Source organism: Protopterus annectens, chromosome 5.part0 (genome assembly GCF_019279795.1).
Source record: "Protopterus annectens isolate FY-2018-M chromosome 5.part0, PAN1.0, whole genome shotgun sequence".
Classification (NCBI taxonomy): Eukaryota; Metazoa; Chordata; order Ceratodontiformes; family Protopteridae; genus Protopterus; species Protopterus annectens.
Window position 1 is genome coordinate 44,661,398 of NC_056735.1, and position 23,144 is coordinate 44,684,541.

At 41.3% G+C, this 23,144-nt stretch overlaps 1 protein-coding gene across 2 annotated transcripts in view; it reads left to right on the forward strand.

Moving 5' to 3' along the window:
- The window catches only part of ACP6 (acid phosphatase 6, lysophosphatidic), a 725,976-nt gene that overhangs the window by 412,212 nt on the left and 290,620 nt on the right, over positions 1–23,144 (forward strand). For both annotated transcript variants that reach the window (XM_044072107.1, XM_044072108.1), the window contains exon 6: positions 11,212–11,344. In XM_044072107.1, the coding sequence (XP_043928042.1) occupies positions 11,212–11,344 (133 nt within the window). The remainder of the gene's footprint in view (positions 1–11,211; positions 11,345–23,144) is intronic.

The following is a 23,144-nucleotide window of genomic DNA, read 5'->3' on the forward strand; positions in this document are numbered from 1 at the left end:
GGGTTTATTCATCTTGTGGCAGGAGGTGTTTGCCTGGTCTATCCAAATTAGGGAATACACAAAAGGACTCCTAGTGTATTCATTTTATTGGCCAGAGGGCCATTATTTAGTTTTATGTTTTTTCTGTGCTCCTGTAAATTTTAAATGTTTGCGTGGGTTAGCAGTGCCCTGTATGGTAGCAAACACCTAGAAAGCAAATTTTCTATGTAGAATGATCCATAAAACTGTAACATTTAAATGTAACGCAAATACCTTGTGCGCCAACAAGCTTAAAGCAGCTAGTTTGGCCTTGAGTGGCAGTACCTACAGATTTAGTAGAAGTCACTGTTGTCTAAACATTAAAGTTAGTAGAATTTAGTTCTGCTTAGCTTAATCTGCACCAGTAAAGTACCCTTATTAGTCTCCACAAAGTACCTTTAATAGCCTTCTAACCCCAATACACCACCCCCTTGTAGCTCACAAATCCTAGGACTGGACAGTATGGATATGCAGTTTCCTAACTTCTCTGTACCCAACTTGGTGGATGTGGGCAGCTTGAGACAATGTAGTAATTGTCTCATGTTTACTGACAACCACTAAATCCTTAAAGAATCAAGACAAGGTATGGGAGAGGCGTACTTACACAATGACACTGGAGGCTAAACTCTAGCATACAAGTGCACATAGGGTTGTCAAAACCAAACCCACAACATACATAGAATAATATATGCTGAGGCACTTAAAAGCAATCTTCCTAAACAACAAAGATTGCCAAGACCACTTGGTCAAAGCTCTGTCTCAGCAAGCTCAAAAGTACTCAAAAAAAACCCACCACCTAACACCACATATACTGTCACTGTCATTGAAGCTGAAAACACTAAGCCCCAAAGGCAAATAAACACATTTCCCAGTCCTCTCATCATGGAGGACTCCATTGTAAGGTATACTGATGCCCCTCTAACCAGGCTGAGCAAGGAGAAAGTAACTGTTAGTTGTTCTCTCGAGCCAGGATCTGCTAAATCATTCATGCACTCAAACCACTACACCACAGGTACCAGTATGATTCCATCATAGTCCATGTAGGTGTTAATGACCTGAGATGTACTTCCTTGCACTATATGAAGACAGACATTATGGAGCTTTCAGACTGTGTATTTCAGGCTGGAATGAGGCTGGCACTGAGCATCATATTACTGTCACTGAGATTGATGCCACAATGTGAGCAAAAAAATGATTGATTTCACCAACTGTCTGTCTTTCTGGTGTCATTCTAAGGGGATCTAATATTTTTCAGCTCGGGAGGACAAGGTCAACAGACCACGTTGCTTTGCCACGGATGGTCTACACCTTACCCTTCTCAGTTTTCAAATATTGACTATGGCTGTCTGCCCTCTTAGTGCCTTTATCAGGCAATGCCTAATTGACAAACCCACCGATACATCAAAATGAACTCAGTGGAACTTCAAAGTGTTACTGCTCAATGCCAGGAGCCTAAATAAAAAAATATATATATACTCCCTCCTAACATTCGAGGATATAGATATCTGTGCGGTTACTGAGACATGGTTTAAAGTAACAGAGAGTACCCCAGCAGTGTAAGGTTTCAGTGCTTTCTACACTTTTAGACCACTAGCTGCACAGACAAGGACTAAAGGTGGAGGTGTCTCTATGTACATTAATAACAAGTATACCTCTAGGGTGGTCAAACAGGATGGCGAGCTGGAGTTCTTCCATGTGCAGATCACCATAGTCAGAATTCTGTACCATATCATAGCCAGCTGTAGGTCACCCTCCATGTCCCAAGAAGCTTGCAGTGCATACTTACTGGATATACTTGATAACCAACCTAACACTCTACTCACAGGAGACTTTAATTACCCCTCTATTGATTGGGAATACTACATGCTGTCAAATCTATAGGCATAGCAATTCTTGGACTTCACAAACACCCTTGACTAAATAGTGAATACACCCACTAGCGGCTGCGACATACTGGACCTCATGCATACAAATATGGGAGAATGCTGCACCCCCCCCCCCCACCAATGCCTTGTCCTCCTTAATAAGGTCTGACCATAAAACTGTCATTTTTGAAGTCAAAATCAACTTTGTAATCCCATTAAAACCAGTAACAAGAGCTATTCCAAGGCAAATTACATGTTTTAAGTGATGGTTTGTCAAAATTCAGTGTTCTTCCAAACCCCAAGAACACACCAGCCTATGCTGTACTGCTGTCAGAAACTCTGTACAAGCATGTCAATGAATGGCTGAGTAGAGGCTGCTATACCTACCAGAAGTCAACCCAGAACTACCCCCAGAAACAAACCTCCTTGTATATACAACAAAAAGAGAAAAAAAATATATGGCAAACTTTCTCATCAAAGTAAATGGGCTAATTAGGTCAAGTAAACCCAGCTTGCGGTTAAGATATCCTCCAAGGTGAAAGATGACCGTGAGGCTTTCCACAGTGATGTCAGAAACCTGAAGAGCAGCACAGAGCAATGTGCTGAACTGGTTAATGGTACCACATTCACTGAGCCTGGTGATATAGTTAACCTGTTAGTGGACAAATCCCATTCCAACTGTAGCCCCCAACCATCCCCCACCCAATAACACTTCAAACATAACCTCTCCAATTATAACTAGGGAGCATGTACTGGCTGCACTCACTAAAGCCAAGAACATGGCCTCAATTGGCCCTGTTAACATCCCAGGATGCCTCCTGAATAGTCTAAAATATGTCTGATCAGGACCCCTGGAGTCATTATTTAGCTGTTGTCTTAAGACAGGTTTTGTGCCATTTGAATGAAGGACTGTGACAGTCATCTTCTTCCTTCGTAAGGAAGGACCTTCAACAAATCCTGGAAACTACAAACCCATTAGTCTGATTGGTCTTATTTGCAAAACCGTGGCAAGAATCATGGACGTTATCAACAAAGACATAGATTCATAGGTTCATAGGTGATTACTAGGCTAATGGCACAAGAGCCTTTACAAGCCTAGCCAGTAATACCCAGGATATGACAATGTTATATCCTAATTCCCCATCTGGGATGGGGTACTAATGGGGTAGTGGGTCTTTGGGTGTTGGAGCCCTGAGTCATTTTATAGACTGTTGGAGCCCTGAGTCATTTTACAGACTGTCTCTGTCCATAAGAGAGGTGAGCAGTACCCCAGGAGTGAATTTACGTTTTCCCATCCATTTACCCAAATTCGTTTTGAAGAGAGTGAGGAACTGGCTTTGTTTTCCGAAGATGGGAGGTTTATTCCATAGACAAGGTAGCCTTTGGGATACAAATCTCTCTCTCCAGCAAGTTCTGTTAGAGACACAAACAAGGTTCAGGTCCATGGAATGCATGACCCTTGTCTAATTTGTTTTTTGTGAATATGTAACATTTTCATCAGGGCTGGATCAGAGAATGCCTTGTAAGTCAAGCACACGTCCTCTCTCAATAAACTGTATGAGAAAGAGTAAAGGGATAGGGCCTTTAGTTTGTCTGCATAAGACGTGTCTTAGGCATTGTATTTTTTTTAATAGGATCATAGGAGATTACTAGCCTGTGGACCCAGATGTCATTTTAAGCCTAGCCGTTTCAACCCAATGTAATACCATAGAAGTGCTAGTCAGTACCCAAGATTGCATTTAGTGATGATGAGAAACCTGTGGAGCCACTCCACTTGGTTTAAGTGCCTAGTTAGGTATGTGTAGAAGGGAGCGTTGTACTCGATCATGGGCCTGATGAGGGCTGAGTACAATGACACTATGACTCCCTTTGATCTTGATGCCATGCCTTTACTTATAAGTTGAACCACACATAATCACTATGGCAGCAACCTAGTGGTCGAAGTTTAGGTTACTATCTATCTGTGTTCTTAGGTTCCTCACCACTGGGTCTACTTTTAGGGGTGTGCTATCAATATTATAATTTGTAAGGATATCTGATTTGCCGAAGGGTAAGATTATGCATTTTTTTAGTGTTTAGTCTCTGATCATGGTTTTTGGCATCAGTCATTTGTCACTTTTAGGCATGTTTTTAGGATGTCAGCATCATTTGGGGATTCATTGATTGCTCCCAGCTTACAATCATCAGCGAACCTGATGAGTCAGTGGGCCCCAACATCGGTCTTCACTTCAGAGAAGTATATACCAAACAGAAGGGGTCCCGACATTGAGCCCTGTGGGACACTGCTAGTAGCAGGTTGCTTATCGGAAGTGGCTTCACCTGTCCTGTCCTGTCACTGAGCCAGTTGGCTATACATCTGACGATGCAGAGGTTTATGCCTAACTCAGTAAGTTTATCTATGATCCCCAAATGGGGGATTGTGTCAAAAGCTTTGGCCAGGTTTAGATAAGCATCGTATACTGTTTTACCCTCATCCATGGCCCTGGTGACTTTTTTGAAAGAAGTCTACCAGATTGAGCAGGCAAGACCTCCCTTTGACAAAGCCAAATTGGGTCTGGTTCAGTTTGTGGAGAGTTCCTATGTCGTTATTGCCATGGCCTCGTGGATAAGACTTGTCAACCTTATGGGTTTGTAGTATCCTAGGTCATATGATGTCCCCCTCCTTGTGCAGAGGGATGACTGTTGTAGTCCTCCATTCCTCTTGGACAAAGCCCGTCCAGAGGCTGTGGTTATAAAGAGGGTTTCTAGTGGCCCTGATAGACTCTGTTTTAAGCTATTTAAGAAGCATTCTGGAATATTGTAGGGACCCATGGAGGCTGTGTTCTTGGCTTTAGTGAATGCAGTAAGAACCGGTTCCCTCATAAGGACTGGTAAGAGGATGGTTGTGGGTATTTCTTTGGATGTGGTAGGAGATTATGGGTGAGGGATTTGAACTTAACTTGTTGGCCAGAAAGTTTGTTGTAGTTTCAGGCTGGATGTAAGTGTTGCCATTCATGATTAACTCTGTACATTGCTAACTGTTTCCCCTGAGGTTACGGACGTAATTAAAAGAAGCTTTATGGTTATCTTTCATTTGGGAGGCTATCTTTGCCTCATAGTTTGCTTTGGCTGGTTTGATCAGCTCTCTAATTTGTTTGTTTAGACTGGCAAGTGCCTTTTTGCACTGTTTTATCTGTTCCTTCTTGGCTTTGGAGATGATTTTTTCCTTTTGTTGAATAACCTATTTATGTTAGGGGTCCACCAGGGTGGTTTCTTTTTGCCAGTAAATACAAGGTTGACTTGGACATGTACTGCCTCTTCTGTGAAGCTATGAATGTGGTTTTACAGTGGTGTTGTGTACAGCTCAGAGTAGGCCTCAGTGTCATCTGGGTTCAGAGAGGCTTGGAAGTTTAATAAACTGTCACTTAGTTTGAGGTAATTGGCCTTAGCAACGTTCTTAACAGGTTTGGAGTGTGATGGGTGTTCTAGATTAATACTAAAGGAGATCATTTTGTGGTCAGATCTTACCAGGGAGGAGTTAATGCACAAGAGGGAGCAGCATCCTCCCATGTTTGTGAGTACCAGCTTTTGGATATTTGTACCTTTGGCCGGGAACTAGTTGCTCCAGGGTGTTTGCATTGACAAAGTCCAAAAAACTCAGAACAAGTGAATTATAGGTTGTATAAGCCTCACAGTTTATGGAGGGGTAGTTGAAGTCACCCATAAGTATGGTGTTAGGCTGAATGTTAAGAGATTTCAGTAGGTTGAGGTAGGAGGTGCTGTTTTCCAGACTCATGTTAGGGGATCTGTAGCTGGCAAGGATATGATAGGTGGTTGCACCTATGGTTAGCTAGGCATGGAGCAGCTCAGGTGAATCATGTTGTTGGACCAGTCTAGCAGTGTACTTGTCCTTTATGAACACTGAGACACCTTCTCCCTTTGTTTTATCCTGAGCCGAGGGGGATCGAAATGTATGAAAAGCATTGTAGCTTTTGATAGTCGGGGTGTATTCTATGGTTCTGAACCATGTTTCTGTGACTGCACATATGTCTGCGTTCTCCAGGGTGTGGAGTGTTTCCAGGGAGTGCATTTGTTTTAAACTCCTAGCATTGAGCAGCAGTACCTTTAAGTAGTTGAGTGATTTTTATTATGTCGGAGGGTTTAACAACTTGGCACAGCCTATAAAAGGCACTATGGGGATAGATAAAGTTTTTGCTAGTATCCTGAAGCCAAGTGGTGACAAGTGCAAACCATCCCTGGCAAAAGCATTGTGGTTTGTCAGTTGTGTCTCCCCAGGCTGACAGATATTGGATCCCCTTGTTGTGAGACCATATCCAGCAGGCCAGAAACAAAGATGACAGGGAAGCGCCTCTCCATTATACCAGATCCTAAGTAGATGGCAAGGAGAAGGGGAGAGTCATTTACAGGTCTAAGTGAGAGTGTTTAGTATTAGATGACCTGCAGTTGTGCTGCCCTGCACAAATTGGCAGCTCTTCGAGCAGCTGTGAACAGTGGGAGACTATGGAAAGCATTTCCTGTAGAGGATTTTAAACTGGAGAGGTTTACTTATGTACAAGCCATGGATATCTCAAGAGAACATTGGGAAATTCAGAACAGCTTTTGCAGTATCAGAGGTGGATATGAAATGTCAGAATACTGTTAAAACAAACTAAGAGCACTACAGTAACAAACAGTTTAAAAAGTGCAGGCTGGAAAACAGTGGTAAATTCAACCAAATTAATAAATGCAACACAGAAGTATTAAATAACACTGAGATAGTTTGAGCAAGTGCAAAAAAATGCTTTTATCAGCTTTGCAGGTCCAAATGGTTTTAGAAGCAATCCATATCTTGCAGTCATAGGTGTCCAAGTCAGGCACAAGGAAGCTTTCAGTAAATGATCACAGTCTCACAAAAATGTAAGACTTTTATACCAGCAGGATGAAGGACGTTTACACAGCTAGGTCCTCAAGCCAATCAGTTAAACACACAGTTAGCCTTCCAGCAGCAGTTTCCAACTCTGGTTGGTTGAGTCAGCCCTCTGCTTCCATCAGAGTGCACAAAAACCCTCTTAATGTAAAACAAACTGTTTTTGAGCTCAAATTTATTTATTTATTTTTATTTATTTATTTGCAGTTGGTTTACCAGGATAGTTCATTGGGCCAAAGGGAACCCGTTTTCAATGGAGTCCTGGGGAGAAAAGCTCCATCAACAATCAAGGTTACAAAATTATGTAGATAATAAGTTTACATGTGTTATAATATAGCGCAGACCAATTAATATAACAATATGACATAGATTGAAAATATACAATTAGATTCGACAAGAACAGACATTGCAAACAGTATAGGTTTTAGATAAATGAACAGGTAGAGCAGAATTTTAAGGAATGATTACAAGATATATACAGGAACATTAATATATAGAAAGTTTAAGTAAGAGGTGTAGACTAGGATAATATCTAGTTTGCAAGTAAATAACAACAGTTTATGAGTTTGAGGAGAAGTTAGAAGGAGCAATGTTGATAAAAAAGGGGAGAAAAATAAATTTTGCAGTGTGAGTTATGTGGGGTGGCAGCTGGAGCATTCCCACTGGGATACTAGGTATGAGTGAAGAGTTTTTTTGAAGATAGAGTAAGTAGGGGTAGCACGAACAAATGCAGTAACAAATGCTTTACAAGAAAAGGCAGGACTCTTGCAGTATCAGGTATCCTTGGAAATAATTTCACAAACCCTGAGAAATGTTCACAAATCCAGAAAAAGTGCACAAACATAGGAGAACTTCTACATATACAGAAAAACTTTTCAAAATTTAGAAATATTTTGGCATACTCAGAACAGCTTTTGCATTATCAGAGGAAGTTAGGATCACAGGATCATTGGAAGTTACTAGACTAATGGCCCCAGGGCCTTTACAAGCCTAGCCAAGTTCAACTCATGTTCCCAATGGTGTCTGATTCAAGCAGACACTAAAAATCATCACCTATTCCCCCCTGTCCAAGAGGTACATAGGTAGAACTCCCCAGAGTGCATTTCCGGTTACTCATCCAATCGTCCAAATTATACTTAAATAGGGCCAATGAGGGGCTTTGTTTAACATGAATAGGAAGCTTGTTCCAAATGTGGGACAACCTCTGTGAGACAAATCTCTCTCTCCAGCAAGTTCTGTTGATGTCACATGCCAGGTTAAGATCCTTTGAGCGAGTGACCCATGTGCCATTTGACTTACAACTGTGCAGCATTTCCAATAAAGCTGGGTCAGAGATTGCTCTATATGCAAGGCACAGGTCGCCTTTCAGCAGTCTGTATGACAGAGTAAAGTGACAATGATTTCAGTCTGTCCGCATAAGACAAATCTTGAAGACCCTGAATGTTCTTTGTAAGGAACCTTTGTGGTCTCTCCAATTGCTTCTGGTGTTTGGAAAGAACATACCAAAGGGGGGCTTGTACTCTATTATTGGCCAGATGAGGGAAGAGTACAAGGGGGTTATAACCTCTTTTTTTCTGGAGGCAGTGCCATTACTTATGATATGAGCAATATAAAATATCCTTCTTACCACTATGGAGACGTGGTGAGTTAAGTTAAGGTTGCTGTTGTCTTGTGTGCCCAGATCTCTCAGCACTGACTGTTTGCTTAGAGTATTGCTAGCGATGTGGTAGTTTTCAGGGACATCACCCTTGCCAAAGGGGATGATAATGCATTGTTTTTGCATTAAGTTTAAGATGATGACTTTGGCACCAGTCATTAGTCTACATAAGACCTTCTTGCAGGATGTTGCATCTCTAGGGGTTTCAGTGATCGCTCCCAGATTGCAGTCATCAGTAAACTTTGTCAGCCACAGTCCTTTAGTTTTAGCCTGTACTTTGGAGAAGTAGATTCTGAACAGTAGGGGGTTCCAGAACTGATCCCTGTGGAACCCCACTGGTTACAGGTCTGCTGGAGGAGGTGGAGTCCCCTATTTTGACCGTATGAGTTCTATAAGTGAGCCAGTTTGCAACCCACATAACAGTATATAGGTTGATACCAAGCAGGGTGAGGTTATCAATGATGCCTGAGTGGGGGATTGTGTCAAAGGTCTTGGCTAAGTCTAGATAGGCCATATGCACAGATTTGTCTTCATCTAGGCCTTTTGTGACTGTCTTGAAGAAGTCCACCATATTTAACAGGCATGATGCCCCCTTAACAAAGACAAACTGGGTTGGGTCGAGCATTTGAAGATTTCCTAATTCTTTGTTGATGAGGTCCATGATGATTCGTTCCATGGCCATGCAAACGAGGCTGATCAGGCTAGTAGATCTATAATTCTGGAGTCTGTGGATTCACCCACTTTGTGCAAAGGGATGATAATAGAGGTTTTCTATTCTGCTGGGACAAAGCCAGTGCTTAGGCTGTGATTGAAAAGCATGCCCAATGGTGATGCTAATTCCTGTTTTAAACCATATAGAACCCAGCCTTGGATGTTGCCTGGTCCCATAGAGGCTGTGCTTTTGGCTTTGGAGAGGGTATTTTAAGACCTGCTCCTCAGAGATACTAGGTGGGAGACAGGTATTAGGGATGTTTTGGGGTATATGTAGCAGGGACAGAGGAGTGAAGTTTTTATTGAACCTGTCAGCTAGCAGGTTTGCTATATTCATGGGTTCTGTATATGTCGTACCATTTACTACGAGTTCAGTGCAAATCTGGACCTTACTTTTGAGGTTATGGATATAACTAAAGAATGCCTTGTGGTTATCCTTAGTTAGGAAAGCTACTTTGGATTTGTAGTTAGCTTTGTAGGACTTCATTAGGAGTACTATTTGCTTGTTTAAGTTAAGGAGAGAATGTTTCCAGTTTTGAGACCATTCCTTCCAACTCTTAGACAGCAATTTCTTTCTCATATTGTATAGCCTATTAATGGCAATTGTCAACCATGTAGATTTGTTTTTCCTTGAAGATCTTGCTTTAGTTCAGTCAGGTATGACAGAGTCAATAGAATTCTACAAGTACTCATATAAAGCATTGGTGTATAACTCAGTATAGGTGTATGTTCCATCAGAGGGCTGGAGAGGCTGTGAAGCTATTTATGCTGTCACGTAAGAGGTTGTAATTGGCCTTGGAGAAGTTTTTTAGCCTAGTTTTTGCAAGGGAGGGGGTCTTGTGTTATAGTTACTTCTAGCGAGACTGATTTGTGGTTAGATCTCACCAGGGATGGTCACACACTGGGGGTGGTACAGCGGTCCCCCATGTTGGTAAGCACCAGATCTAGGATGTTTGAGCCCCTTGTGGGTATGTCAACCCGATGGTCCAGGGCACTGGAGTTAAAAAATAAATAAATAAATAAATAAATAAATAAAAAGTCCAGGAACCTTTGGGCAAGTGAGTTAGAACACGTATAATTTACCCAGTCAATGGATGGGTAATTAAAGTCACCCAAAACCAGGGTGTTTGGTTGTATCTTGATTGACTCAAGTAGATCCAAGTAGGCTGAGTGGATGTCCTGATTCATGGAGGTGGTCTTATAGCTGGCAATGACCTGAAGAGGGATTTTACCTGCAGTCAATTGCACCTGTAGTAATTCAAGGGAATTGTGCTGTTTAACCAATGTAGAGGTGTATTTATCTTTAATGAATATTGGTACACCACCTCCTTTAATTCTCACACCTTCAATTTGTGGTCTGAACATGTGGAAGGAAATGTAACCTGGTATAGCTGGGGTGCTCTCTGCAGCCTTAAACCAGGAAATATCAGAATACTGTTAAAACAATGTAAAAGCAGTAAAGTAACAAACAGATGACGTTTCTTTGACAAGTGCAGGCTGAAAAACCGTGATAAATTCAACAAAATCAATAAATGAAACACAGAAGTGTTAAATAACAGTCAGATAGTTAGCTCAAGTGTAAGAAAATGCTTGTATCAACTTTGTAAGTACAGATGGTTTTAGAAGCAGTCCAAGTCTTGTAGTCACAGGTGTTCAAGCCAGGCACAAGGAAGCTCTGAATAAACATAGGAGACTTTTAGTCGCTGGATCTGTCACAGTTTGGCTTTATCATTGGAAGGTCTGTGTGTGTGTGTATGTATTAATTCAAGTACATATTTCCTTTTGATAATTTACAAATGTTGTTTCTTTTTTGGAAAAAAATACACTGCCAACAAAGGAGAAGTAATAAAACTGAGAGTGTTGTTAACCTGAGTAGAAAAATGTACCTATGACTAAGATTTTTGCATGGTACATCACTAACAATGTATTTTCTGTCTGCATATTTAGGTTCTTTTTACTGCTTTAGAAATTGCAGCAATGGAAGATAAATGCATTTAGCATTGTCTGTGGTCTAAAAATTTGACTTTGATAATGTGTACCTTGTTTGTGTTTAGCCCCCGGTGGTCTAAGTTCTCTCTACTGCCTTCTGTATCTGAGGACCTGAGCCATCTGCACAAATTGCTGGAAATCAAAGAAACAAAAGGTGTGGATTTTATTCTTCTGAGAGACAATCTTGTTGCCATGGAGGTAAATGAGAAAGATGTTTATGGATACATATGGTTATATATTGTTTAATATATGTTTGTATATGTAGATACATCTGAATCTGCGTGTGTGTATAAATAAACACACGTATATATATATATATATATATATATATATATATATATATATATATATATGTGTGTGTGTGTGTGTGTGTGTGTGTGTGTGTGTGTGTGTGTGTGTGTGTACGTGTGTACGTGTGTATACATACATACACATTCATTATAGTTTTAACATGTGGTAGTAGTAACAGTGAGAGTAGGAACACAATATTGCAATTATTTGATGACAGAAGGTGACAGCCTATCTAGTCTGCACTTTAAATGTTTCTGACATTTATTTATTTATTTATTTATTTATTTTATATTTGTTAACCGGGCTAGTCTAGCTGGATACATATCCTTTTTCAGTAGAGGCCCGAGGAGAAAAGCTCCAACATAAATGGTAAATCACAAGTTGAAAAAAACAAGTTATAAAAAATACAGGTTATAAAAAATACAAGATTATAAAAAAGTATAATCAAGTTGACGTGTTACATTTACAAGATTAGTAAAAAAAATACAATTTTATATAGAAGTATTATGAGACAAAGATAGATCGGTTGGTATACATAGCAGAGATATGTTATATACTAATAGTATATATACAAATTCAAGAGTCACCCGCTTATATTTTGGGTAAAGAGGATTTCAAGATCAGTAGTTGGGAGCAAGAAAGAAGGGAATAGTGGTCTGGATAGATTTGGTAAGAAAGTTAGATGTGTTAGGTTAGTCAGGTTCAGGACATGGGCATAGCCATTGTGTCTTGAGATATTCTTTCAGGTTGCTTTTGAACTGGTTATGAGAGGTAGTATTTCTAAGGTTGTTTGGGAGGGAGTTCCATGGTTTACCAATGGAGTTAGCAAAGAGGGCATCACCGCCAGAATTATTAGCTTTAATGGTTAGGATCTGGGTGCTGTTGGATGATCGGAGACTGTTTAGGTTAGTGTAAGGGATGAATATGCTAGAAAGAGATGGGGTTCTATCTGGCTGATTGATTATTTTACATGCTTCAGTGAGTTGGTTGAGTTTGAGAAGGTTGGGCAGTTCCAACCAGCCAAGTTGCCTCAGGTTATGACAGTGGTGGGTGCGATATGGAGAACCGGTTATGAATCTAGCAATGTGGTTATAGGCCAGTGAGAGCATGTTTAGTTCACGTTTATTGAGGAAAGAAAGGACTGGGGAGGCATAGAGGAGGGTAGAGAGGAGATGTGTGCGGGCAATGGTTAGTTTGGCAGTAGGAGTTAAAAAGTTTTTTATTCTGTACATGGATCCAAGTTTTTTGTTCACAGATTTTACGGTTTGAGTAATGTGTATGTCAAATTTGAGCTTATAATCAATAGTTACTCCTAGTAATTTGGTACTGGTGACAGGGGTTATGATAGTCCCATTGTTAGATTTAACATGGAAGGTAGTATTATCAGTATTTGGGAGTTCTATTCCTGGGGTAGAGAAGACGTTGGGGAAAAATAGTAGTAATTTGGTTTTGGTTGGGTTGAGTAGGAGTTTGAGGTCAGTGAACCACTTTTCTACTAGAGAAAAACAGAGTTGAGTGGAGGTTTGGAGGTTGAGGAGGGAGAGATCTGAGCAGATTAAGGTGGAGTCATCGGCGTATTGGATGCAGGTGGATTGAGGGATAACTGAGTGGAGGTCATTAATGAAGATGGAAAATAGAAGTGGACCCAATATTGAGCCCTGAGGGACACCAATGGTATTAGGAAGCAGGCCTGATAGTCTATTTTGCCACATGACAGCCTGTTGCCTACCAGTTAGGTAAGCTTTGAACCAGGTTAGTGATGGGGTGTCCAGATGTAGGGTTTCAAGGGTGGACAGAAGGAGCTGGTGATTGACCATATCGAAAGCATTTGACAGGTCAAGAAAGAGGGTGGAGGATATGAGTTTGCTATTGCGATTATTGTTAATGGAGTCGACAAAGGAAAGGAGGGCAGTGGTTGTACTGTGGTGGGGGCGGAAGCCGTGCTGGGTGTTGGATAGTAGATGATTGCAAGTTAGGTAGTGAAGAAGTTGTTTATGGATACATCTTTCCATAATTTTCGCTATTGGGGACAGTATCGCTACTGGTCTATAGTTTGATATTTCCATGGAGGTGCCTCCTTTGTGAAGCGGGATGATGTAGGAAATCTTCCAAATAGTGGGGATAGTAGCTTCAGTAATGGTTCTATTGATAAGGATGGATATAGGGTATGCAATAACATCAGACGCAATTTGTAAGAATTCTGCTGGGAGGTGATCAGCTGCTAGGGTGGTTGGTTTTAGCTTTTTTAAGAGAGTACTTACGTATGATGTGGAGACCGGCTTAAAAGTGAAAGGGGTAGGGGCCTCAACAAGGGGTTGTGTGGCAGGTGGGGGAGAGGAGGTTAGTTGACTGGCGAGGGTTTGGATAGTCTCAGTGAAGAAAGAGTTAAAGGCATTAGCTATTTCTTCCTGTCCTTTCTCAATAAGTTTCTCAGGGGTTGGGGTAGTAGTTTTACCTGGGTGCTGGAGGTTGTTAAAACATGCCCAGAATTTCTTTGGGTTGTTCTGGTGTTTCTGCTGGAGGTGGCAGAAGTATTGCTTTTTGTCTAGGGTAATGGCTGTTTTAGTAGTATTTCTTAGATGTTGAAACTTAGTTCTGTCTTGGGGGGTTTTTGTTGCTCTCCATTTGTCCCAGGCTTGGTCACGGAGTTTAATTTTAGTTTTTGTTTCTCTAGTAAGCATAGACATTCTGTTCTTTCCATCCCTAGCTTTTTTCAGTCTTTCACCACATGTTGAACAACAAGTTGAATGCTTCTACACCCATTCTGACAAGTCCATTCCATGGGCTTATAGCTCTTGCTGTGAAGAAATATTTTCTGGAGAGCTGTTGAGTAGTTAGTCGGTTCGGTTTTCTATGTACATTTTCATATTTCTTTCCTTCCTTTTCCTTTCAGAATGTCTCCTGCATATCTGCCAAACATGATATTGTGTGTCAGTATCATGGTTTCTTGTGCCTCTTCTGGAGTATACACAAAAGAGCTGCAGTTCTCCAAACTTTGGTCATAACCCCACCACCACTGCCATACCTTATATCTTTCTATTAGTTTTCCTCTGGACTTCTTCCAGAAGCCCACTGTCTCTTTCCTGGTTTGGCGCCCAGAACTGCACACATTATTCAAGGCTTCACTTGCTCAAGGTGTGGGATGTATGGAAGTCTGCCCCTTTATTTCAGAACTCTGCCCTTTAAGCATATACCTCAGCAGTCTCTTAGTTGCTGACATTGCTCTCCCATTCAGTTGGTAGTGATCCAGTCCAGCTATGATCAGTACCCCCCAGATTTTCCTGCTCTGGTGCCATCATTTCCACTCCCATGTCCATAGTGAACCTCAACTGCCACATTTCTACCACCCTGGTCAGCCTTTTAATGATTTTCCTGAGACTCCTCTCCTCACCCTTCACTGCTGTGCCTGGCTTTCATCAATAAAGAGTACAGGCTTGATGTTCATCGTGTTTCACTGTTGCAGTCATTACACTTGGGTTATCCTGCTGGCAGGCTACCCGCAGTCGGCCTGAATTCCAAAGTCTTGGTCCGGCGTTGGCTGCTGTCGCCTCTTCCCTGACATCAGTGCGCCAGGGGTATAAAAGATGCAGCCGACACCATTTTCTTCAGTCTTTCTTGCCGCGCGGTGCGGTCGACCGACTCCTGAGATTTTCGAAATTGAATTTCAGATCCGAAGTCTTCAATAAAGCTAAGTACCCCATTGGGGAAACTTTTTTCTTGCTTCAGTCCGATGTCAGACAAAGTTAACAATTGTATTTCTTGTGGGAAGCAAATACCTCATAAGGATTTTCACTCTTACTGTATTCCTTGCCTAGGCCCTGACCACGACGTTGCTAGTTGTCAGTTTTGTGCTAGATTTAACCAATGCACTATTAAGTGTTGGTATAATTTTGCTTTTCATTACTTTGGCCGAAGGTTTAACTACATAATGCCATCTGAACAGCCGACGACCGGAGTTCATAAAAAGCGCAAGGAAAAAGACCTATATGTCTGAAATACACACCCAGAAGAAGGCTGAGTCCAGGACTGACTCTTTGCTAAGCCATTTGTCACTTTCCTTATTTTTGATATTGTCCCTCTCAACAAAACCCATTCATTCCTACCCTTCAGTTTTATAGCAGTTCTATTCTTTTGTCTTGTTATAACCTACAACCTCACTAGTTTTCATATCGACAGCAGTGTCAAACTGCATGAAAGGTCTTGGCAAAGTCCAGGTAAATCTCTTCTACCAATACTCCCCTGGCAAATCACACTCATAAAAGTGAATTAGGTTTGACCGATAGCTGTTTCTGCCAATCAACTCCTTGCTTGTTGCTATCCTGGAGATTGTTGTCCTCTAGGAAAACCACCAGCCTTCCCCTCAGAATTATCTCCATGAGTTTCCCTGCTATTACATTTTCACTTATAGGCCTGTCACGATCTGGAATTTTACCTGCTTATCCTGTTGTATGAGGGGTATACTTGCTTGTACTTAGGCACCTTTGAAGTGGTTGGTGATCTGTTGAAGATCTCCTTCTGGGGATCTACCAGCATACTGGCAAAATAGTACTAGTTGTAATAGGATTATTTTTATCTGACTGACATCAACATCAACTAATGATGTGTGACAGATATTCACTACTTTGAGAATCATATCTGAGCGCACAAGCATTGAAACTGTCATGACCCATCAAACTCACTGACTTTGGCAAAAATGTTAGTGTTTATGCAGGGGAGTCCCCACACTGCAATAGCTTTAAATATACAGCAAGACCACAGAACAGTGAGGAAAAAGACCAAGTCCCTTACCCCACTGTCCCTCAATCTCACCACAGTGGAGAAAAGACCAAGTCCATTACACCACTGCCCCCCAGTCTCACCACAGTGGGGAAAAAGAGCGAGTTTATTACCCCACTGTCTCCCACTCTTACCATAGTGGGGAAAAAAGACCAAGTCCCTTACCCCACTGTCTTCCAATCTCACCCAAACACAGTGAAGTGCTGTGCCTAAGACCCTTACCCCACTGTCCCCCAGTCTCACCCAAACACAATGAAGTGTTGTGCCTAAGTCCCTTACCCCACTGTCCCCAAATCTCACCCAAACACAGTGATGTGCTGTGCCTAAGTCCCTTACCCCACTGTCTTCCAATCTCACCACAGCGGAGAAAAGACCAAGTCCATTACATCACTGCCCCTCAGTCTTACCACAGTGGGGAAAAGAGTAAGTTCCTTACCCCACTGTCTCCCAATCTTACCATAGTGGGGAAAAAAGACCAAGTCCCTTACCCCACTGTCTTCCAATCTCACCCAAACACAGTGAAGTGCTGTGTCTAAGACCCTTACCCCACTGTCCCCCAATCTCACCCAAACACAGTGAAGTGTTGTGCCTAAGACCCTTACCCCACTGTCCCCTAGTCTCACCAAAACACACTAAAGTGCTGTGCCTAAGTCCGTTACCCCACTGTCCCCCATCTCACCCAAAAACAGCGAGGTGCTGTGCCTAAGTCCCTTACATCACTGTCCCCCAGTCTCATCCAAACACAGCGAAGTGCTGTCAATATGCATTGTAATTGAATGGCACATAGCTGTATATTGGCACTCACTTTGTTACAACAGCAGTATGCACACAATAACCTAATGCATGACAGTTAAATTATAAACACACACATACACGAGAGAAAATGTGTTGCTATTTTCCTTAATCAGTTAATCTTAGTAATGCTTGAAAATGTATGACTTACGTATGGGTTGTGTGCGTGCGTGTGTGCGCACGTGTGTGTGTGCACGTGTGTCTGTGTTTATACATATATATATATATATATATATATATATATATATATATATATACACACACACACACACACACACATGTATACAAATCATATATATATATATATATATATATATATATATATATATATATGTAGATATTCTTCTTCTTCTTCTTCTTTTGGCTTTTCCCGGTTAGTCACCTCAGCGGATCACCTGTCCGCTCATGATTGGCAGTGGAATTTTACAGTATATATATATATATATATATATATATATATATATATATATATATATATATATATATATATAAAAATGTGTGGATGTTTGTGTGTGTGTGTGTGTGCATATATATATATATATGTATATATATATATATATATATATATATATATATATATATATATATATATATATATATATATATATATTTATGATGTGTGTGTGTGTGTGTGTGTGTGTGGGTATGTGCATATGTGTATAGTGCTACCATTTGTATATTATTGTAAACTAATTATCATCTCTTTTTGACTTTTTCACTTCTGTGTATATTCATGTATCTAGTACCTGAATTTATATGCCCTTTTACTCTTCAAAACTATACTTACCATTGCCTTCCAATTTAGATTGTAGCTGAAGAAGTTCCCAGGGCCAGCCAATTTACCTGGTTAACAAATATTTAAATTTATTTATTTAATTGTTTCTTTGTTTGATTTTTTATTCCATTTTACTGATCCTAGACCCCACTGAGCCTGTGGCCCTTTTTCAGGGGACACATGAATTAGTGATTATGATGACTATATAACGTGATATTTTTAATATCTCTGGAAAGAGTTTTGTGTAAGCTGGCATACAAGTTTCACAGAACTTCAGTTAGAGCTACAAAGCTCAGTTATTTAGACTATCTAAACATGGTTATCTACTGGAAACGTTTCCATGTACTCTAGACCAACCTTCTAACTAAATAACTGCTATAAGACTGTAGATAATTCATTATAGTACAATTTGACATGATTTTAAGAGACACCATTATTAGGGTCATAGATCTTGCAGGCACTGGATTTCACTTGTGATGATGCTAAGAGAACATGGAATCCATTGTGCAACAGTTGCATGAGCATGCCTTCCTGACACAGTTAACATTTGACCTTGTACTGCAGGAGCTGGTATGAGCATGCCTTCCTGACACAGCTAACATTTTACCTTATACTGCAGCTTGTATAGTGCTAGTCCTGAATTCGTCATCACTTATGGCTTTACACATACGGTGAGAAGGGCAACAAGTACTTGTGTAGTCAACCATCCGAGCTTCCAGTTCCACCTCACCCTTTTAAGGCATTCTTCATTGACACCTATACCAAAGATCACTGCTGTTTAATCTAGATACTGATGACCACATTAAGAGGCTAAAGGAGAAAAGTCAAAACTTATTAACTATGAGCATACCCTTCTAGATTTCCCATTTATCTTATCAAAATACTTAATATAGTGGAGTCAATGTCTACAATACCATAATCTCATGAATGAGCTATAGCCATTGCTTATAATTTCCTAAGTGGCAGCCCACTGGTGTTTTCCAGATTCATGTTTCAGGAGGAGGGATGTTTCTTCCAAAGACCCTTACATTCTTCTTGCCCAGCCCATTTACTGCCTCCAATCTCCATCACAGGGAGTGACCAGAGAAAGGATGAGATTACATAGAAGAACATAGTAATTATTGTGGCTGTTTATTTTATTATGTTAATTAAATTCTCCTGCAAAGTGCTGTAGTTATGTTACTTGTTTATTTTATTATATTTATTTCTCCTGCAAGATGCCAGCTCCATCCCAGGTGACATGAGATCAGTTAGCGGCTCAATCATCTCTTGTATCCAGTGTGTGGGGAGGATGAGCATGCCTGCCCTGGTGGGGTTGCAGACCAGGGACATCCCGTGCAACAATCTCAGAGGAGGGATGATAGCAAAAGAATGATCCTGGGGCTGGATGTTTGGCTGTCAAGATGCACAGGTGGTAGCCCTTATTAGGGATGCATGGGAACCTGCTGTTTCATGAAAAGGGTGTAGTGGCTCATGAAAATGGTGTAGTGATTTCTGTGGTGACATGGGATGCTTATCCCCTGCTTAAGGGAGGTATTAAGTGCCCCATACTATATATTGTCATTGTCCAGATGCCAGCAAAGAAGGGAGCAAATCTTCTTCATAGCTACCTGTCTGATAGCTAGTCCAGATGGTTGTCCCCCCTTCTGTGGTCTGAGGCTTGATGGTCGGCAGACAGCATGTAAAAAACAGAAAATAAAAACATTAGTTTCTCCTACAGATTTACTTGAATCTGCTTTTTTTCATTTTCTTGTTAATATTTTTATATAAGATGCAGAAGTTTAAAGCTGCGAAATATTTTTAATAAGTAAATAAATAATTGGTTTTCATTCATTGCTGATCAGTGATAAAGATGCAGTGTTTTACATATTTGCCTTAGAGAACCCTTCTTGATGGATCGAGTAACTGGGTTCTTCTTTGCCACCAATCAGAATAATGTATGAGGGTACATGAAGATCCTGCTCTTAGAGATGTCTCCGCGCTTTTTCTTTTTTCAGCCATATCTTTACTGAACAATAATCAGCCACCAATAATAGTATCTTATGAAACATTAAAGTCTGCATGCCTTTTCGTATACACTTCATGACATAATTTGCCAGATACAGACGTGACATACCCTCACCAGTCTGTCTAGTTTTCCTTAGCCTATTGCATAGGTAATCTCATTATCCTTAATATAAACAATGACGTTCTTCTTTCGTATGCTTAAGCAGACACTCAGTAGAGTCCTTGTGGACATTGAATGACAAACCAGAGTTTACACTACTATTGCTTTATTGATTGGGGAAAGGGCAGAACATTAAAAGTACCCAAATGTCAGCACTTTCAGACTTTATCACAAATAGTTGATTTTTAGCTGACCTGGCAACTAAAACTCTAGAGGCCATAGAGTACTCCTTGCACAGGGAATTAAGTGAGGGTCCACCTTGTCATCCCAGGCACATATCAGTGCTTCATCGCAGGATATAACATCAAAAGGCGGGTCATGGTCTTGCCTTCTTTTAGGTAAGTGGTGCCTTAAGCCCCCCCCCCCCCAATTCTTTGTTTACAGCTGGTTCTGATAGCAGGGATTGAAACCCATGAAAAGCTTATGTTGCAGTGAAAGATGATTGGCTTGTGGAGGTGCAGCTGTGGCTCCCATCTTAAGAGAGTATATCCCAGGAAGTAAGTACTGCTTATCCCCTGGTCAGTTAGCTGGATTTGCATCTGGCCAAACTGATTCCAGGAGTGACACCTTGATTCACACAGATTCAGGTCATTAGAACATGGAGCCAAAAGCTCCCCATATAGGAACCCCCACAGCCAGTCCTGGTTGTGGGGATCCAGCAGGTCATTCTATACCAGAGCTTGGGTCTTGGGGTCTAGATATCAAGTAAATGTTTTATACATGATGGGAACTCTAGTGCCAAGCCCAGTGCAAGCCTGTCTCCCTTTGCTGACTGCCGTTGGCTGGTGAATGTTCCACTGTTACCCATTTACATGTGTGTCCTTTGCTCACTCACCTTCATTTGGTACCATGCATGACCTATGACCTTATGCTTATGGGTAATGGAGAGCATGGTACCTCTCATTCAGCCTCCTGGAGGAATCACAGGATCCAGAGGTTATTGCAAGGACAGTGACTCCACTCGTCTCCCACTGCCTCTTCACCAGATGCCTGATCCCTTTGTTGAATTTTTCAGATTTATGAGGAACAAGCAGCTAGGACTGACTCCAGGCTTTGGTCCCATTTCCTCAGAAACACCTTGTGGAATATGTGAGGAGGACACCTGGGATCCTTGAGTTATATTTTCCTATGGAGTCTGTCAGAAGGGTTGCTATTCAAGCAGCTTGGTATCGTACTGACTGCCCTTTTGACCACTAAGAAGGTAGATGCCTTCTGCAAGCCCCCACCAGACTGGGTAGAGCCTTCTAAGTTTCCTTCTTGTGACTCCTCTGTGGTGTCTTCAGTCCACATAAGTACCAGAGAGCACAGCATTTTACCAGTTGGCTACCGGACAAGGAGTCCACAGCTTTTGAAAAACATAGTAAGAGCAACTTTCTGTCATTTTGGGACTTAATGTTTCTAACTGTTTGTCTCACTTGCTGTTTTGTTTGTGTATATTTTATTTAATTTATTTAACTGTGTTAACCAGGTAAGGGGACTGGTCCAAGTGCCATTTCAGCCATATCCCAAGCTATTTGGATCTGAAAGTTTACAGAATTTTTTGCATACGTATTTAATTGCAGTTTAAAGTTATTTACTTAACATTTGCTATTCATCCGTGGTAGTGCAGCGGTAGCATTGTTGCCTCACAGCAAGAGGTTCTCCTGTTCGATTCTCGGCTGGAGTCCGGGGAGTGGCTTCTGTGTGGGCATTCGAAAGACATGCGTAAATGGGCGTGCCTTCATTGAAGGTTGAACGTCGAGCTGGCACCTCGGCGTTCGTGAAAATCTACTGCCAATCATTAGCGGACCGGAGTTTTGCTGTGGTGACCCCTAACTGGGAAAAGCCAAAAGACAACAACAACAACTTAACATTTGCTATTTCCAGTCTACACAATGTAGTTCATAACAGTACATCTGATAAATCAGGCTCTGGAAAAGCTTGAAGATTGCCTTGTTTCTGGACTGAAAGAAGGTCTTGTAGAAACTATCTCTACCTTCTGAAGTGGGACACATTTCACTTCTCTAACTCTTTTTTTTAAGGCCACCGGTTTACACCTCACCCTCATCAGGATTGCATGGATGCTCACTTCAGGGGAGGAAGTACACTTTGAACAAACTACTCAAGACCTGGTTGATGAGAGGGAACCAGACCTCGGCCTCTGAAGAGCCTGTATGACCCCTGTCCTGTCCTGCCTTTCTTCTGTAAGCTTAGCTAAACCCAAAAGTGGAAGACCCCTCTTTGCCATCCAAGGAAGGCACTGAAGCATCACACAGTCTTGCTTCCACTCATCAGAGATGAGTAACCACTGCAACATCTCCACAAGTAGCCCCAGTGTGGTTCTGACTCCAGTCTTGGACAGCCTGTGGGAGAACATTCTCCAAATTATCCCCACATCTTGGATAGCTATTACAAAGGACCAGTAATTTCAAGATGTGGTGACTTTTGAATGTTTTTTGGGGCTCACCTGTCCTTCCCAAGAATGAGTCATGCTGGTGGGCCAGTTCATCTCAATGGATTTATTGATACTGCCCAAGAGACTCTACCACTCAATGGGGTTATACAGACTGCTGTGTTTTTGAAACAGGCTTGGGGAGTTTGCTTCCACCTCTTTTTGATTCCAGAGAAGATGGACAGTTTTCATCCCATTCTGGACTTTAGTGACTTCAAGCATTACATCTGGTACTTTTGGTTCTAGATGGTCATTGTGCAGGAGTCCTAGCCATTACACCCAAAGGGCATCTGTATGGTGTTGTTGGATATAATGGAAGCTTTTTAGCACATTACCTATTTGGGGTCTATACATAATGTCTTTCTCATTTGCAGTGGGTAGACATCACGTCCAGCACAAATTGCTGCAGATTGAGCTTCCTTTAGCACCTGAGCTGTTTACAAAGGTGTTAGCTTTGCAGAGAACTTGCACAAATTCATTTACCTTCACAACTCACTGTTGGTAAGCATTGTCCAGGAACTTCAGGAAAACATCCCTGCAGTGGGTGTTACATGGCTGCCATTCCTTAGTTGACCATAAATTGGGAGATTACACTGATGCCTTCTTGGAGCATTGTGTTACTAGGGGTAGAGCTGCTGTTCAATGCTGGCTATTCCTGCTTTTTGAAAGGACTCAGGTGGTCATCTTCTTGACATCTGTTGAGGATGCAAATACCAAAGTCCAGGCTCTGATCCTATTGCATCTTTTGTGCTTTATGGCTGCCTTA